At 39.9% G+C, this 18897-nt stretch overlaps 1 protein-coding gene across 5 annotated transcripts in view; it reads right to left on the bottom strand.

Moving 5' to 3' along the window:
- Positions 1-18897, bottom strand: part of DHRSX (dehydrogenase/reductase X-linked) — a 189269-nt gene that overhangs the window by 12104 nt on the left and 158268 nt on the right. For all 5 annotated transcript variants that reach the window (XM_085551156.1, XM_085551161.1, XM_085551176.1 and 2 more), the window contains one exon: positions 13521-13728. In XM_085551156.1, coding sequence (XP_085407282.1) covers positions 13521-13728 — 208 coding nt within the window. The remainder of the gene's footprint in view (positions 1-13520; positions 13729-18897) is intronic.

Below are 18897 nucleotides of genomic sequence, written 5' to 3'. Positions count from 1 at the left end.
ACCAAAACATAACTGACCTTTACTTCCAAATCCATGCTCAATAAAAGAGGATTACAGTTGTTTGTGAACTTTGCAAAGTCTGTACCGAGGCTGGGGGTAGGGGAAAGCTTAATTTATATTTGTCTAATCCCTAATAACTGCTGACAGCCTGCGCGAAACAAATAGTTTTAATTATTTTCTCCTTGCTGAATCTCAGGACTCTTCATTTAACCAATAAATAAATAAATAAATAGATAAATAAAGGCATATTAACCACTGGTACAATTAAAAGGAGAGTCATATAGGACGAAAAACAGGAAATTGCATTAACACCAAACAGTGACAAATATGTCCACCTTATTGCAGCACTGTCCTCAAAGAGCAGAATGTTTATAACCTCCCCATCAAAATAATTAAGGAAAAACAAAATGAAACACCACCAGCAAAAAAAAACACCCATAAAGAGTTTTGCATTTATCCCAGGACCTATTGCTAATGAAAACATCAATGTGGTCTATGCGATAACGGGAAAAAAAAAAAAAGACTCAGTTATTAATGAGCAATGTACTAAGTTGTTGCAGTGATATAAAATAAATGCTACTTATTTTATTGAATCCACTGACAATTGAAAATGGCTACAGAGCTAATTGATAGGTAATGGCTATATCTCAAGAGTCATGCTCTGTTTTGAGGGAAAAAATGACTCCAATTCATAAATAATTACAGACACAACAGGAGGTGTCAACAGGAGGAAGATTTTCACTCAGAGGGTGATGAAATGAAAGAAGTTGCCCAAGGAGGTTGCGGATGCCCCATCCCTGGAGGCATTCAAGGCCAGGCTGGATGTGGCTCTGGGCAGCCTGGTCTGCTGGTTGTCAACAGTAGGTGGTTGGAACTAGATGGTCATTGTGGTCCTTTTCTGCCCAGGCCATTCTATGAGTCTGTGACCATGCAGCACATGAATAAATACCCACAAGAAAACTTCAACTTATTTAATATTAATCAGACAATAACATTTGCTTTTGTTCCTCTGTGCCAGCATATTTTTTAATGCCTCACTGTGAATGTCCTAAGGACTTGCTCTTTCTTATCTAAAAAATTTACCAACCACAACATGATCAGTTCCTTACCTCTTGTGGGCCTGCAGTACCCCTCCAGGACTTCAGATGAGTAAAGTCTGCCTTGTTCCTTTTTCAGTAAGCACTGGGGTGCTGCTCAGTCCACAGGGGACAGTATTTTGCACATGCTCCTTAGACACAGAAATGAGCACTAGGACTCACAGGGAAGGAGAGAAGAAAGCTTCCCAGTATTCTCTGTCTCCTACTTTTTGGGTCAAGGCTATCTTGATGACTCATTTATAGACTCAAATGGCGTACCTTTAGTTTTAACTGTGAATTAGTTTGCTCCCTCCAGGACAAACGTCTGCTCTTTATTTAGAAAATAATCAGCTCCATACTTGCCATCAGAGCTGCTCCAACATCTGACAGCAGTTACAAGCAGTGTCTGATTTGAGGGAGACTTTCAAAGGAACACAGAGCCAGCTGCGACTAGAAAGCACCAGGCATAGGCAGTCTATTTCAGCAGGAAAAAACATCTGTATTTTTTAATCGCTAATGTAATAAAATGGACAAAAAAAGTTTATATTTTTTTCCAAAATTGCTCAAATTCTTCTTCTAATCCAAATAAATATTATGAAGAATTAGCAAATATCTCTAGATGGCCACAGCAGAAAAAAAAACAACAACAACCTGTAAAACCAAGCGAAGTAATCAATCTGTAACCACAGTAAGATATTTCAAAGGAAAATAACACTGAAGAACACATACTTATAGAAGATGTTTCTCTAAGCAAAAATAGATTGCCAGCCTTCCTATGCTCATTACCTCCTTCTCTGAAGATGCTTTTCCTTTCAGGAAAGCTCACTCAGTTTGTTATTTCTTTTATTCAGGTGAATATGAGAAATTACAAAAAGGAGACTGCAGATTTTCTCAACACTCAGCTCAGCTGCAAGTAGAGCAGAGCAGCTCCCACTCGCAGTTTGCTGCTGTGTAGAAAAGGAAATATAACCTAAACAGTTCTCTGTCCTGCTGTAACTGCCTCTCTAAAATACATCCTGATGTAATTACTTAAAAACTATAAAGAGAGATGGAAGCTCAGTGAAATGGAAAGGAGACTATAACCCAGAATATGTATATATATTTATATATATTTTATAAACTTAAGAAATGTATTTTTGGTATGAGGAGTAGAAAAGGAAGCTGCTATGCAAAAGCTTACGAACCGGAGAGCACTGCAGTGCCCACCCCCAGGTTACAGTTTTAATTTTAAGAAAAGGTTACAGTCATCGATCATGTTCCATGTGTTGTCAAAAAATCCAGCCTTACCTATTTTATCACTAAGAAGCTGCATTGAAGAGGTTCTTTAAGCGCTCGCAGTGGAGGCTAACTGATTGCTCACCAGCTGCACTCCAGCTCTGTCCTTTCTTCCAATTCAAAAGTGTATTAACGGAGGATAATTGCAGGGGCTCTCAACCATAATCTACACTGACAACAATAAATTGCAGATCATATGCAGTGGATAAAATACAGTACTAAAAATATTCAGTGTTTTGTATTTTGTTCAAGTAATTAATCTATATTTTATTAAAATTATTAGGTATTGCAGGCAGTTGACATGGTTGAAATTAAGATTGAAAGAATATTATTTAAAACTACATGATAATATATAGAATAGAATCACTATGGTTGGAAAAGACCCAGAGGATCACCCAGTCCAATCACCCACCCATCACGAATAGTTCTCAATAAACCGTGTCCTTCAACACAACATCCAAATGTTCCTTGAACACCGCTAGGGTAGGTGACTACACCACCTCCCTGGGCAGCCCATTCCACTGCCTGACCACTCCTTCTAAGAAGCAGTATTTCCTAATGTCCAGCCTGAACCTCTCCTGGTGCAGCTTGAAGCCATTTCCTCTAGTCCTACCACCAGTTACGGGAGAGAAGAAGCTGATCCCCAGTTCACAACAACCTTCCTTCAGGTAGTTACAGAGTGCAATAAGGCCTCCCCTGAGCCTCCTCTTCTCCAGACTGAAATATGTTTATGTATAAATATACATATTTCAAGATGTATAACTTGCAAAGTCATAATGTTATATTTTTGTTTAGTACGTGACTTAAAAACAATGCTTTATTAATATATTTTTGCAAATGATAAAGTTCTATACTTGATGGCAACTGTTATTTTAACAAGGCAATTATCTGCTCTCCAAAGATTTTATTAAAGGGACTCCAAAAACGAAAGTTATGCCAGGCTCTCACAATTTAGGTATATCTCTTTCTCTGTGATGAAGGCAGTATGCAACTATAATAATACTTGCAAAAGCCTGTTAATACCTACCATCGGTAGAAGTCTTACAGAAATAGGTGTTGGTAGTGAAATAAGGGAAAAAAAGCAAAAGGTAATATGCAATTGCTTAACAGAAATACCTACCACACGTAAAAATAAGGAGTTGTTAATGCAAGACAGACATTTGCATGAAGAAGGGCCTCTTGGTAGAAATGATCCAGGAATGTGGTGTTCTTTACCAGAGAAACTATGCAGTGTTTGCTAATCTCTTGAAGTGGCAAAAATCCATAATCGCAGCGGCATGATACATAGGCAGACATTTCCATCATAAACATAAGAGAAACCCTGCAGGCTGCTGACAGCAATGAAAAGTGAATGAGAGATTACTGAAACACAGCTAAATTTAGGATAGTTTAAGAGACCTATGTTTCAGTTCACCACACCATTTATTTCTTGACAGTTCAAATTTTTTTATATAATCCGAAGGATTTATTTTTAAAGCTAGGCATCCAGATCAGAGGGCAAAGATTTAACTCAGTAATTTGGAGCATTAACAAGTTTTAGCTATCATAATGCACCCACGATCAGCAGTTTGCAGCTGGACTGTTGCTGTCCTCTGAAGAAATGGGCTCCAGCGCATGAGCCCAGCTTTGCCTGTGTTAACTAAAAAACACATCAGGGTTTTAAAAGTCAACAAAAACTAAAAACAAGTCAGCTCATTATTATTATTATTATTATTATTATTATTATTATTATTATTATTATTATTATTATTGTTGTTGTTGTTGTTGTTGTTGTTGTTATTTTCCAAATTTTTAAATTAACAGTCTAAATTTTCTACAAAAAAGAATATGGCAAGTAGTAGTGAAAACACCAGTGCAGATGAGGCAGGTTTGCCTTTACAAAAAAGGGATGTAAGAATTCCTCTTTCTTCCCCTCTGACAAAATCCCAAGCAAAGCTCTCTGCACTGGCTGGCAACTACTTGGCATGAAAACCTGGCTGCCTATTGCCAGCTGGAGCTCCTCACCTGACTTCCAGCTGGGCTACAAGCCATCTCAAAGTTCTTCTTCTCTCAGGGTCTTTAGGTGCAGACCACACAGCCAGGAAGGCATAAGACGATGGCCTTGATCTGCTGGCAGAAACACAGGGAAGCCATGGCCTCTCCAGAAGTGTTACCTATTACCTGCTGCCACACCAGCAGAGAGTAACAGAGTAACTATGCCAACTATATCTACTGCTCTGTTTTAACTTTGGATAGGCTAATTTGTTTTTTTAACAGCACACACAGCTTTCTTGACCAGAACAATAAAGAACCTCTCCCTCAGGGAGAGCACGGGACAGATTGCCAATCACATATTCTTGTGCTGCTTCTGAGCACTGGAGGTGCTTTGCAGTTCTCCTGGCTCCTCTGAGTAAACTGCTGTGTAGTGACCCGGAGATGACAAATCCAGGTACTTTAGTGCGAACACATTTTATATTTTATCCCTTTATCACCACGCTGGAAATGGATGACTCACCAGCAATCTGCCTTTGACCCACTGCTGTGCAGAGGGAGTGGAAACTGACTGAAGAAGTTCTATGGCCACGGTACTAAGCGTTGAATGTACATAAAATAGCATCAACAGTGCGACTGCATTTATAAAAAGACTATGTAAAACTCTCTGCTTTCTGACTTCCAGGTCCACTTTCTGCATGGATTTCAAGCAATATCAGCTGAATCCAGCTGTATCAACATTTGAAGTACTTACTGTCTGCAGGCCCTCTGAAGGGACTAGGGTTCAATTAATCTGTGCCAGCCTTAATTCCCTTCTCCATATAATAGGCAGATAGAATAGGACACACGTGCCACAAGCCCAAATCAAGCAAGAAATATAAAAGTCCAGCCCAAGATCAAGGAGAACCCCCAAGGAGCAGGAATGGACATGTGAAAAACTTCATATAAGGACAGTCCTCCATATAGGAGATGTAAAGTCTGATCAGATAACCTCTGCTACAAGAACACACAATAAGAATGATACCTGCATGCTTTTAGGTTTGGGCATAATTTACTTGTTTATTCGTTCACTTGTGCAAAGCCACTGATGAAGTTTTCCCCCTCTACTAAGCTCTCATGAGGCTCCATCTGGAGTACTGTGTCCAGACCTGGGGCCCCCTGCATGGGAAGGACACGGAGCTCTTGGAGCAGGTCCAGAGGAGGGTCACTAAGATGATCAGAGGTCTGGAGCACTTCTCTTATGAGGAAAGGCTGAGGCAAGTCAACCTTCTCATTTAGCTTGGAGAAGGCTCCAGGGAGACCTCATTGTGGCCCTCCATTTCTTGAAGGGAGCATATAAACAGGAAGGGGAACGGCTGTTTATGAGGGTGGATAGTGATAGGACAATGGGGAATGGTTTTAAACTGAGACAGGGGAGGTTTAGGTTAGATATTAGGAGGAAGTTTTTCACACAGAGGATGGTGACACACTGGAACAGGTTGCCCAAGGAGGTTGTGGATCCCCATCTGCCTGTATGCATTCCAGGCCAGGCTGGATGTGGCTCTGGGCAGCCTGGTCTGGTGGTTGGTGACCCTGCACATAGCAGGGGGGTTGAAACTGGATAATCATTGTGGTCCTTCAAGGCCAGGCCATTCTATGATTCCGTGACTCTGTGAAGTACCAAAATTGTCCTGGAAGTTATCACCTTAAATGCAAAGGAAAATGGGTATTATTTCCCACTGTTTTTTTTTTTTTCACTGGTCACAGTGCATGAGAGTGGAGACAACTGAACTCCCCTCTGAGAAATGAGCAAGTTAAATTCACGGGTTGGATGGTCGTAAAATTACCCTTTGCACCTGGGTGATACACAACCTTGACTAAAAAATGTTCATTTTTAGACCAACTCCACTTGTCAGAATGTCCATAGTGTCTAATTTTGTTTTCAACACTGAGCTCCAAAAACAATGGAACAGCTTTTCTCTCTCTACATTTTTAATCATCTCAGGATAGTCAGAGACAAGTGCCAGACGTTTTGGAAGACTGCATTTTGCATCTCAAGAGCTTGGCAGGCAAAACTATTGAATAAGTCAGTCAGTGTGGCTCTCTATTCCCTGGATATACGCAGCCCCGGCATGCTGCTGCCGGCTGCAGGAACGCAGTTATCTCAGTTTTACCCATTAAAATCCCCAGCATCCCAAATATTTAACGGAGAACATAATCAGAATAAAATGAGCCATGTGAACTGTATCTTGCAGTTATCTCAGCGCTCTTTCTAAAAAAGCAAACACAAATGTTTGGAGATGGCAATTACAATTGCAGTCCTTGCAAAATCTTTATTAAAGCAAGAGTTATTCAAGCAACCTTTGAATTGAAACTTTTCTAAATTCAAGATTGGATCTGGTTATTATTATTATTATTATTATTATTATCATTATTATTATTATTAATAATAATAATATTATAATTATTATATATATATATATTTATATTATATTTATTATATTTATATATATATATATATATATATATTATATATATATATATATAAATATATATATATATATTATATATATATAATAATATATATATTATATATATATATATTTATTATATTTATACATTATATATATATAATATATATTTATTATAATAATATAATAAAAATTATTATTAATTATTATTATTATTATTATTATTATTATTATTAATAATAATAATAATAATAATAACAATGATAGTAATAATAATAATAAAATCACTATTTCCAGTTCTTTTTCTAATGGTTGATGCTGTTTGCTTTTCATGGTTCTCTCTCTTAAATCTCTCATCATGCACATGACGCTATTATGAATGCATATAGGAAACATATATAACTGCCCATTGAAACATGTGGCATTATTATGTGATAGTGGAAGCACAAGATGGATCATAGACATATGTGAGAAACACATTTCATAAGCAACTGGGATCACCTATTGCTACCGATGAATACATTTATCATGTATTTCCCATGTGTATGGGAAACTGTCTAATATTCTGAACACCTAGGTGTAGTCATTTGATAAACCAATGTGCCTACAGACTGTTTCTTCTCCCAATATGTAAACACACTTTTCCAGTTCCTACTCTCTTTGCACAGCCAAAAATGTACTGTCTTCAGTTCTTTAAAAGTACCTCTGGTTTTTAAAGTACAACAGACTTAGTATCCTGTATCGTGGGATAGGATTCATCTCAATTAAATTAATGACTTTTAATGAGATTATACAGCAGAGATGTCTGCAGCTGAACTAGTCTCCAAAAGGCCCCTTTGTACTCACAGGGATAAACAGGCACATGAAAGACTTGACTCATCTGTCCAACTGTAGGGTACCCTTTATCTAAGGATAAAACAAATCCAGTATTAGAAGTGACTCCAATATCTGTATGGAGATTACTGGATGAAGAGCCCTGATGATATGGGCATTCATGTTGCAGACATTCATGAACTCCAGGCTCTGTCAGAGGTGGCTTCCAGGCCACCTTAATCCATGGGAAAAAAAAAATTAAAATAATTTTTATTACTTACATACATTGACTATATTATATGTTTTATAAGTGCTGTCCAAAAACAATGCCTCCTATTGTGCTATATTGGCCCACAGTGTCAGAGGTGGATCTTGGTGGTATGGCAGTACAGGCTGAACCTTTCCACCAATATTCTATTACACATTGTTTCTGTGTGACAGATGGCAGCAGAGGGGCAGTCTGACACAATGGCATCTGACATGGAAGTGTGGGTGAAGCAGAGGTGTGGAATTGCACTACTCCATGTAAAAAAGCACTCCAAGCAGTGTATGTGAGTATAGTGAGGCAGTGGGTAGTGTATTTCAGCAATGGTGACAGCAGGTCACCTCCACTGGAGCAGATTGTTATAAGAGCAGTATACAGACTCTTGTCCATCACTGGTGAAAATGAATAGGTATGGTGTTGACTGTGTTGCCAAAGAATGTTTTCTGGCTGAGAACTTGCTTTATCAAACAGTGATATTGTGCTCTTTTTATCTCTTGTACTTTCCATGAAAATAATTGGGAGACATTACTTTTGGAGCAACCTTTGTAGATGTGGCCCTTGACAATTCCTTTTCATTCACTGTGGCCCAGGTAAGAGTAAGGGTTGGACATCTGTGAGTTACAGATTACAACACAGATGTGCTGATGCACTAGCACTGGGTGGGCTCCCTGTTCTTTCACAAATTAACTGCTTACCTACTATTTTCCCATTTCAGTAATCAAGAAAGTATTTTTTAAACTCCTGGACACAAATTGAATTATTTTCAGACAGGAAAAAAAATTAAAAAAAAAAAGGATTATTTTCTCTTTTTAACAAAACAACTACAACTGTGGGAGAGGGCACAAGATGGATCTCTGTGCTTCCTGCTTCATTTTTATCTGGCTCCATGTCGCTGTTTCAGCCTGTTCTAACCAGTTTCCTCCAAAATAAAGCTGGGTGTGGTTTGGCGATAAATCTCTACGCTGGTTGCTCCAAATAGGTCGTATAAACAACTCCAATAGCCTTGACTCCCTCTGAAGTTCTCCAGCACAATCCCACCAGTTTTGCAATCCCCTGTACAACACCCTTACCCATTCATAAGCCACACAACAAGACATGCAACACAAATCCTTCACTTTCATGTCATCAAAGCAACCCGTGGCAACTCTCAGTATGTCTCACTAAATGTTCCAGCTACTTTGACCCATGAATACGCATGGGACACACAGGAGAACCGCAGGCCCAGTGGAAAACAAGCTCAATTGTTTTGCAGGTGTGCACTTACAAACAGTCTACTTTAAAAGGGTCTAACACTAATTAGGACAGCAAGCACTCCTAAGTATGCTCCTAGGCCTTCTATAGTTATTATAAATAAATCATCTACATGTCCCCTAAAAACCAGTAACTGGATACCTACCTATGCCTAGGTATTCACATCTAAGAAAAATACCCAGATCCCCAGGACCTGGTAGCTGAAAGGCAGACTGCTCATTTTCCTTTTCAGCTGAATCTCTCCATCTTTCTCCCTAAACTAACTGTTCCATGGTTGTACAGCCAATCAAATATTTATTAGACAGAAAAGAAGTCCTATGGCTCTGACAAGAGATGAGAGGCCTGAAGCTTAAATCCCTGAATGTTATGTTCAAAAACAGAACCTGTTTTTTAAGTACTGGGATAACATGGACTGCTTCCATCTCTCTGAGTCTGATCACAATCCCACTTTTGATCTGAAAAGCCTTTTGTAAAAATTAACCACAATTAACAAGTTTATGCAGGGAGTTTTCGTTTGCTGAGAAACTTCTAGACTACCTTTACATGACGACCACACACTCACACACAGACTAAAGATGCTGGTGCTGATGAATTGCTTCAGCTTTCAGCTGAAGAATTTAATTATTCTAGTTCTGTAGAGCTGGCATTATTGTGTGGTGATGTGTTTGTCTTCTGACACCTCAGGGAAGAAGATGAAATGAATTTTGTACATTCAGAGCGCCAAAGGGACAGTCTGGATAAGAAATGCTGCAATAAGACCTGCACAACTATGTCATCTGGCATGAATGATGAATTCGGGTTCTTTAGATCCTGTTTTCTAGCAATAGATGGAAAATATTAAAAAAAAATGTTATGGGAAAATCACACACAAGCTTATTTTGACAGATGAAAGAAATGAGCTGGTTTATATTGCTTGATTTCTAGCCTGTATTCTTGATTTTGCCTTTCCCTTCACTTTTACAGGCTGGCGGGTCACTCATCTAACTCATTTTCAGTTTGTCAGTCAATAGTCACTCATATGGCTCTACATCTTTGTACATGACAGCTGAGACAAGACCTGCTATCTTACTTCCACGATGCCTTCTAAATACTGATCTGAGGGAGTTGAAAGGACTCAATATATTTGATAACAGCACATTCACCAAGAGTGTCATAAAGAATGTTTTGGAGTTTACAATACTGCTGTGCAAGAAATGTTTCTCCTTCAGCAGCATAATGAAGTCTTAAGTTGCTAAACTGATGACTGATGAATGTATTTTTGGTCTATTAGTATCTTATTAATTGGTTATTGTTTACAAGTTTGGATGCTATCGCATCAAAAAGAAGATCACTTTATGCTAAAAATTCCTAAGGGATAACATATTTCACTGTACTCTACAGAGAATAATGACAGCTTGCCAGCTTCTATTTACTGAGCAGTTGTGGGTTAGAAATCAATTTACTTTTAGAAGAATAAACATAATTTCTCTCTTGCATGCAAGGAGAGCAACGCTCTTTTATTAAAAAAGCAGAAAGAATGTTTTCAAAGTGGAATTTTAAGAAACAAGGATCACTATCACTTTTCTGAGAAAGAGCAGTGCCACCACTTCTAAAAGGCAAGTGATAGCTTTGCAGTTTTTATGACAGCCACTGGCTCCTGTATCTTGGCCTCTCATATTTCTACAGGCTGCTTCTCATTCCAGTTTGTCTGGGCAAAACAAGAAAACAACAACAAAACAAAGACGAACAAACAAGGTTTTTCTGAGCTGTTATGAAGAGCAGAAGACAATGATTTGAAGTCCTGAGAAACCCAAGCCGTTAATACTTGGAGCGAATTACGTGTATGTATCGTGGCCTATTTGCAAAGCTGTAGGTTTATTTGCTTAGGTATCTCTCTTGAGGCAGCTCTGAGGTAGATGTTGTTGAGTCAACAGCCTTGCCTGCCACACCAAGCTGTCTCACCGACAAACAATGCGACGGGAGTCAGGGCTGTGCTGTAATCCCAAAGAAGTATTTGACTTGAATGCCACAGGGACCAAAGTGTTGGAAGAAACAGATTTAAAGGTAGTGGAGACTCTGACACAATTTCGAATGAAATCAAACAACATGTTGACTCTCTCTGCAGAGAATGTGATATGATAAATCCATGATGCATTTCCTCACCAGAGCGATCTGGGCTATGTTTACTGTCAAGAGTGCCAGGTTGCAGCAGGTGAAGCAATTTCCTGTGTGCATTCAGAATCCACTTCAGAATACTTCAGGGTAACAGTTAACAGGATAACAGTTGGTTTAGCCAATATGATTAAAGAGATATCACCTCATTTTCATTATGTGCAGCCATAATCCTAGAAGGAATACTCATATAAGTGCATTTGGGAATGAAATTCCAGGGAGAAGAAACCTGTAACACACCTACTCACAGCTAGCATTATCAGACAGCTGAATTTTTCTATACTTGCTTTCTCACTTTTCTCAAGGCAAATTTACCCTAATGCAGGAGACCAACAGCAGACAGCTGAATGCCTGTTTGCAAAAGCAAGAACATCGGACACCACACACTTAATGGAGAACATAGTAAATCCTGAGCACATAAACATATCTTAAGTAAGAAGAGTAGAAGTTAGAGCTGTAAGTCCAAAGCCTGAGGGAGTAAAACAGTAAAAGAGAAGAGTGCCAGTAAAAGTTTCCCTCTTTCTCCCCTTAGACTTACAGGAAAATCAGTACAAGTTTTATATAGAAATATGAAGATCTCAGCCTCTGTAACTGAAGCCTTCAGGATACACATTCTGACTCAAAAAAACAACAGTTGTCCTGACTCCAAAAAACACAACAGTTGATGCATTTGATTTTCAGACAGTACACACATAGTGCTTCCACTCAAGTCAGTATATCTGTCCTTCATCCATTGCAATGCAGTATTCCTTCTGACTGGTATCACACATTAAAAAATACAAAATGATTACGAACCATAGTCAGCATTACTATTACAGCTGTAAGTACTTGACTCCTTCTTGTGATAAATCCATCCTTGTTTTATGTGTTCAGTGACACCCCATTTAGTTTCTAAACACAGTCAGTATAATACGAAAATGTCTCCCTTGGCACACCAATAAAACTGAATGGACTTAAGTGGTGTAAACAAGAGATTCAATTCTCACCCTCAAACACAGAGGGTTTTGTCAGAATTTTGTGGCTCTCCAGTAAATGCTGTGCACCATCAAAACACCTACATAAAACATCAGCAAAGTGAAGTCAGTCCAATTAAGAAACAACACCACTACTAGAGACTGCTATTTAAAATGGCATTCACAAGAGGCAGAACGAGTTCAACGTACACATCTTGGCAATGTTGTATTCTGCTTCTTTAAGAATGCACTACATACTATGAGCATTCCCATTCCAATTGTATTGCAGTCTTCAAGGTGTTCTCAGAAGATACTATTCCTTTTTAAAATATGGGCTTGTTTGCATCTTATTTTACAGCCGCTCTTCCACCCTCCAGTTTCATTTCTGAAATTAAAGCTAGTGACATTTCCATATCAAAGTTTAAAATTAATTTGCTTTGTGGAACATGCCCCTTGATCTAAAATACTTCATTCTAATTAGGATATTTAATTTGCTCTAATGGAATCAGTTTCCATTCACTTAATCCAAAACAGTGTTCTGCAAGACTACATTTTCTCAGCACAAGTCCTTCTAAGGCTTTTTCACATCAGAACAGCGCACCTGTGCAGCTAAACTGATTTCAGATTGATCTACTTATACCACTACAAAACGTTATTTGAAGCTAGCCTTAAATGAGTTTGCCCCACTTCTGGAAGAGTTTTATAAACAACGTTCAGTTTTCTAACGTAGATCAGAAACAGATGACAGAAAGTCATATAACGTTATAAATACATTTTAGGATGGAAGACCAAAACAAACATTGTTCCATATTCCTTGGCACAAATGCCCACCACGGAGTACATCCAATGCCCACCAATAGGTTTTTTTTTTACTTGTACAGCTTCCATCTTTCTTTTGCCCTTCTCTCTATTAACATGTTGTGTACATGCAGATCGTGCCAGATCGTGCCTGCTTCTCATAACAGGACGTACGAGGTATTTCCTTGGAACACTTTGCATATTCTGTCTCAGTGTTAGATTTCAGTTTTGTTACCATGCATGCAGCAACAGGGACTGATAAGTGGAGAGAGTCAGTGCATGGACAGAGCTACAGAGAAAAGGATATGACTCCTCTCAACGTAAGCTCTCTTTCCAAATAAGCATTTGTTCGGGGCAAGTCTTGTCTGTGTCAATGTTACATATCTCATCAGCATAGAAAAGCACAATAAATATTACATACTAACACACTCTGAAACATACAGAGCTCCATGCTGACTGCAGCATTCACAATATAGAGATACAGCAACAAAATGATGGGGAAAAAAAGAAGGCGTACCTTGAAAAATAGCCAGGCAGTCATCCATTTGACCACTTTTACAACCCAAAAGACATGCTTGTAGAGCTCAGTATTCACTACTCCAGGGTCTACTACATTAGCAGTCACATGGCTTCCATTTGCAGTCAGAAGATGCTGTAGTCGATAGGTAAATAACACAAGGGCAAGTTTGCTTTGGGCATAGGCTCCATGGGGTGAATACGAACATCTGTATATGAGAGAAAAAAAGAAAAAAGGTGGGATATGCATGTAAAAAGCAAAGAATCGGGAAGAAAACAGAATTGGACAAACATCCAAGGTACTACATTTGGCAATACGCAGCAAATAAACAGCTTTACGATGAGTCTTCTTTAACAAGAAAGAGCTTATCAGTAGCACGAGTGCTGTTCGCTGTAGTTCCAATGACTATTCCATAAGATACCAAGTCTGATTTATAAATAAAAATAAAATACAAATTTACATGGTACCTGCCAGAATTGCTATGCCAATGTATTTTATCAGTAAGTACTGAGGCGTCAATCTGCACAATACCACCACACAGAGGCCCTCAAGTACCCTCCCATTCCTCACCACACTGTACACACACGCCATATTTCCACCAGTAAATCCACTCCTGTCATTCTGCTTCTGGCTATTTTTATTTGTGTTGTAGAATGACCTGCTAGCTTCTGATGAAGGCTCCCATACTGGGCACAGCACAGATGAGTAAGGCAGTGGTTGCACCTGCCCTGGTGACACCAGGTTACACAGCTAGAGATGGATGTAAGGATGGGGCAAGGAGAGTGGCTGTCAGCACAACCAGAGTTATGTCATACACAGCTCTTAGAGGAAAGGTGGCTGCCTCACTCTGCCAGACAAGGTACAATGAAGGCACACAAACACTAGGAGTTAGGGCAGAACCACCTGCTGAGCCTCCTGTGTGTCTATAATCTGGATGCTGAATCTGCCTCTCTTTCAAGTTCAATTTTTCAAGTACCGCTGATTAGATGGGTTCCACTTCATGCAGACAGCAATATTTTTTTAAATAAGCAGGACAGCTCCAGGCAAATTAGCAGGTATGTCACTTATAACACTCCTCCCAGTAAAGGCCTCATCATCACTTCCACAAATTCCTGTGCATTGACAACTCCATCAAAATTACTATGGGCCTTTCGTTTAGCCTTATATTGTGCATGTGCGCTTGTCAAAACCAAAGGTAGTCCCTAACATTATATCCAGCTCATAGGTAAAGCAGGCAGGTGCCTAAAGCAGCAATCTCCTGGGGGCAGCAAAACTGCAAAAGACTCATCCCCATCTCCATGCCCACTTCCATCCCCATCCTCTCCTGTTCTGCAGAGTCCTGGGCACAAGCAATGCTGCTGCTGTTGTCCCTGTTACCTGTTACTGCTGCTGTTTTCTATGATTGTTATTACCTGTACAGTTTTCATTTTGAATTAATAGCAAATTCATCCTGGCTTTTTATTTATTTATTTATTTATTTATTGGCTACCTCATTCTTATTTAAACATCAAATTCAGAATATCCTACACGTCACAGAAACCACTGCATGCTTGCAAGCAGGCTGACTCTGCAAAGCTAAGAAGCAATTTAACTGTTAGGCTGTCTTAATGGACTGGGAAACTGTGAGACACGATGGAAAATCTTACAGCTCAGCTGTGGGAAGTAAAAGACAACAATGATGAACTTCAAGTACACCCTGCTCCATTTCTTTATTTTTTTGTGCTATTTTTTTTCCCTAGTCTATTCTTTTGAAGCAAAACACCAGCAGGCTACAAAAGCATTATGTAATTTGAGAGAGGATGAAGACAGACAGCTGATTGTGACCAGGCCTTGGTGCCAACCAACTGCCCCAGCTGTGTGGAGCTGGATAATGCAGCTCCATCACTATAAGGATATCACCTGTGCCTGGGGGGAAAATGGGCTATTTTAGGAATAAAGAACAGTCACTGCACAAATACAGGTAAAAGTGACTTGGCATTAGTCAGGAAATTGCAGTTACCATTTAAATTCAAAGATGCCCATGCTCTGATCTGAGATACTCAAAATGTCACCCTTCTCATGCATATTTCAGCCCCTGTAACCCAAAGGGCCAGATCTTCAGCCACCACCTCCTGCCTCATGCAGCGTAACAGGACAAGTCCTACACTCCCCATGGGAAGTCCTCCCAGCTGCAGCTGCCTCTGGCAGCCAACTGGCAGCAGCTGCCACCAGAATGATGGCAGACACCAAGCCAGGGCAATGGACAAGCTCCTATATCAAATTAGAGTGATCTTGCCCAGCAGATCACAGGGAAGCATTGCCAAGACTGCTCAGACTTGTTCTACCTGGGTCACACCAGGCTGTCAGTAACCTTCAGAAAGCAGTCCCCATGACTTCATGTTCCCACATCTTGTGCCACTGCTGTTTTTCTTACCTCGTGGCAATGAAGCACGAGCTACAAGGGCTGGATCCTCAAAAGCCTTGTACTTTGCATAGATAACTATGTCAAAGAAACATGAGTGCTCAGAAGATATAAAAAGCTATGCAATCAGTATAGAAGCCTTTTATATCCCAGAGCAGAGATGCAAATGATTTGCAAGGCAGCAGGAAATCAGACTTCAGTTCCATACTATAGATAGAAAGGACATAAAATTGGATACTAAGAGCAGACACTGACAGAACTCCTGCAATGTTTACCAGCTATCTTTCCATTTCCTCAGTGTGTGTGTGTGCTCTTGGCTTTCCAGGAATCTGGCACCACAGGACTACTCAAGACAGAGAAATAACCTGTGGCACATAACTGGCTGTTTTTGTTGTACTTACGTGGAACAGCTGTTTTGTTCATGAGACTCCATCTTACTAGGTTTACGTTGATAAAACATCATGCTGGGAGAAAAAAATCAGTGCTGCTCACTTGACTTCATTACATTTAGTCTTGACTTTATGAATCAGAAAAAGAGAAAGGAATACGCTCCTGTACCTGTACCATAATCACATCTCTCATGCACATACATGTAGTCTGTACATGGAAAAATCTTTATACAAACTCCTAGTATCTAAAAGTAGCCTTTCTCAGTGCTTTATGTAATCCGTGTACATTTTCTGCACTGAATGGTATTATAATTGTCTATTGAACAAAACAGTAGTGTTGACACTGTGCATTTCCACATGCTTTCCAATTCTGAAGGCTATAAAGGCCTGCTGAAATAAAGGTTTTTATGAGAAGCAAGCTGAGGCACAGCAGGAGGCAGCTTATCAGCAGACCAGTGCCCAAGGGATACTGGGTGATGCTGGAACTCCTGAAGACTCAGTGTTCCAATGCTTTGCAGCAAGGAAGGCAAGCACTCAGTATGAGAAAATATGCCTCCTAACTGGATTGCCAGACAGGTAGAATCATACAGTCACAGAACCACAGAATGGTTTGGGTTGGAAGGGAGCTCAAAGCTCACCCAGCCCCAACCCCTGCTGTGGGCAGGGCTGCCCTGCACAAGTTCAGGCTGCCCAGGGCCCCATCCAACCTGGCCTTGAGTGCCTTCAGAGATGGGGCACCACAGCTTCTCCAGGCAGCTGTGCCAGCACCTTGCCACTCTCCAAGTAAAGAATTTATTCCTAACATTTAACCTAAATCTCCCCTCCTTTAGTTTAAAGCCATTCCCCCTTGTATCATCACTGTCTGCCTGTATAAGAAGACTAGTAGCTGTGTCTGGAATTGAGAACCTGATAGAGCTCATGCCCACCCACTTGTGTGAATGGGGCTGTCTGCGGACCACTCTTCCCACAACAGAACACAGTCTTCCCTTGGAGTTGCTGCCCTGCAGCATTTTGCCACATTGATGCGGATAAAATAGGACAATGCCCAACTCACTTAATGGAAAACCATAGGAAGAGCTAAGGCAGACAGAATTTAATTAGTTGCTTTGAACTCTAGCCAAGAGAGTAGCAATGCACAAGACCTTCTTCTTCCTTTTAAAATAATATTTAATCATCAGTTCCACAGTGATGAATGAAGAGCTGGGATAAGGCAGGCTATGCGTTTTCTGGCGGTTCGATTTTTAACACAAGTCATTATTTGTGGCTTAAGAATGTTTTTTGCAGTGTAGGCTGAAAAGTTTATCATTGGAGAAAAAAAAAAAAAAAAGAAAAAGAAAAAAAAAAAGAGAGAAGAAGAGAAAGGGATTGGTTTGCATTTCTGCCAAAACAAAATAAATAAATATGCAGTTGTGGAGTCTGTGGTGTGCTGGTTTTATTCTTTATTTGCACCAGAAGGTGATTTTACTGCCCATCCCCATGGTGCTGTCTCCAAAAGCAGTCTCTCTAGCATGCTGGGTCAATGTACTTGTAAAAAGTAATGAGAAGCCAAATTTCAAACCAGAGCCTGCGGTGGCTAATCAGATATTTAAGCATGGACTCTGCTGCTCTCCATTTCCAAAAATCGGATCCATGTTTAGCACTTCCCTTGGCAGCTAGGCTTACTCTGGTTTCTTTTTTTGGCTTGCTGTAGTCAATCTGTGTGCTGCAGAGGTCTCCCATTCATCTCTAGAGATAGCAGGTTTAGTCAAGGACATGAAGTCAGCTCAAGGTCCCTAGTGAGTAAACAGGGAAGCAAAATTGCTGCTCAGCACAGGCCACTGCCTTCACGCCTACTGCATGCAGGCTCCCACGCTGCATTCTGCTTTTTGTCATTCACTAACAGTTGCTTTGGCATTGTACACACATGTGGAAGGGAACGGGTGCAGCATCTTTTCCCTTCCACAGGGCACCTTGCTTCAGCAAGTGGCTCGGAGGACCCATAGCTAACAGCACACAGCTACCTGTAACCAAACTGCAGCTAGCAGTGTGGTGTGACTTGTACCTCCCTCACACCACACTGCTCTTGCATGTGTCATCTTCCCCTCAGCCGTCACCACACTCCCCAATTTCCCGTGTGTTAATTTGCCTGGAGGGCAGAGTGCGTTAAGATCCAACTGCAGAACAACCAGGCTGCAATGTGCTCCATTAGAAGACAAGTGATGCAAAATGTGGGTGACATGCTGGGGCTTATAATGAAAGGCCACACAAAATTTCAATGTATGCCTTAGGATGAATCAGTGAATTAAGCAAAACACAGACTTGATGTATTAAAATGACTTAAGTCTCCTAATGATTTATGTATTAATCTTGCAATATATCATCACCACTACTTATTCAAAAATATAAAAGACTATTATTAAGCACTCATGAAGCTTTCACAGTCTTAAATTTCCTTTCTCTGGGGAATGCAGCACAAGGTTTTTGAAAGATTTTGCAGCTTACTTTATAGTAACTAAAGAAATATAGTGCAGAATACAGGTATGTCTTTTCTGGTTATCATAAGTACTTTTTATCTCTAAAAAAACAAACCTTGAGTCCTAAATATTAA

This window comes from Coturnix japonica, chromosome 1 (genome assembly GCF_054131305.1).
Source record: "Coturnix japonica strain WE chromosome 1, WE-NBRP24, whole genome shotgun sequence".
Classification (NCBI taxonomy): domain Eukaryota; kingdom Metazoa; phylum Chordata; class Aves; order Galliformes; family Phasianidae; genus Coturnix; species Coturnix japonica.
Note: the sequence above shows the minus strand (reverse complement) of the source record. Positions and strands in the feature narration are given on the sequence as shown.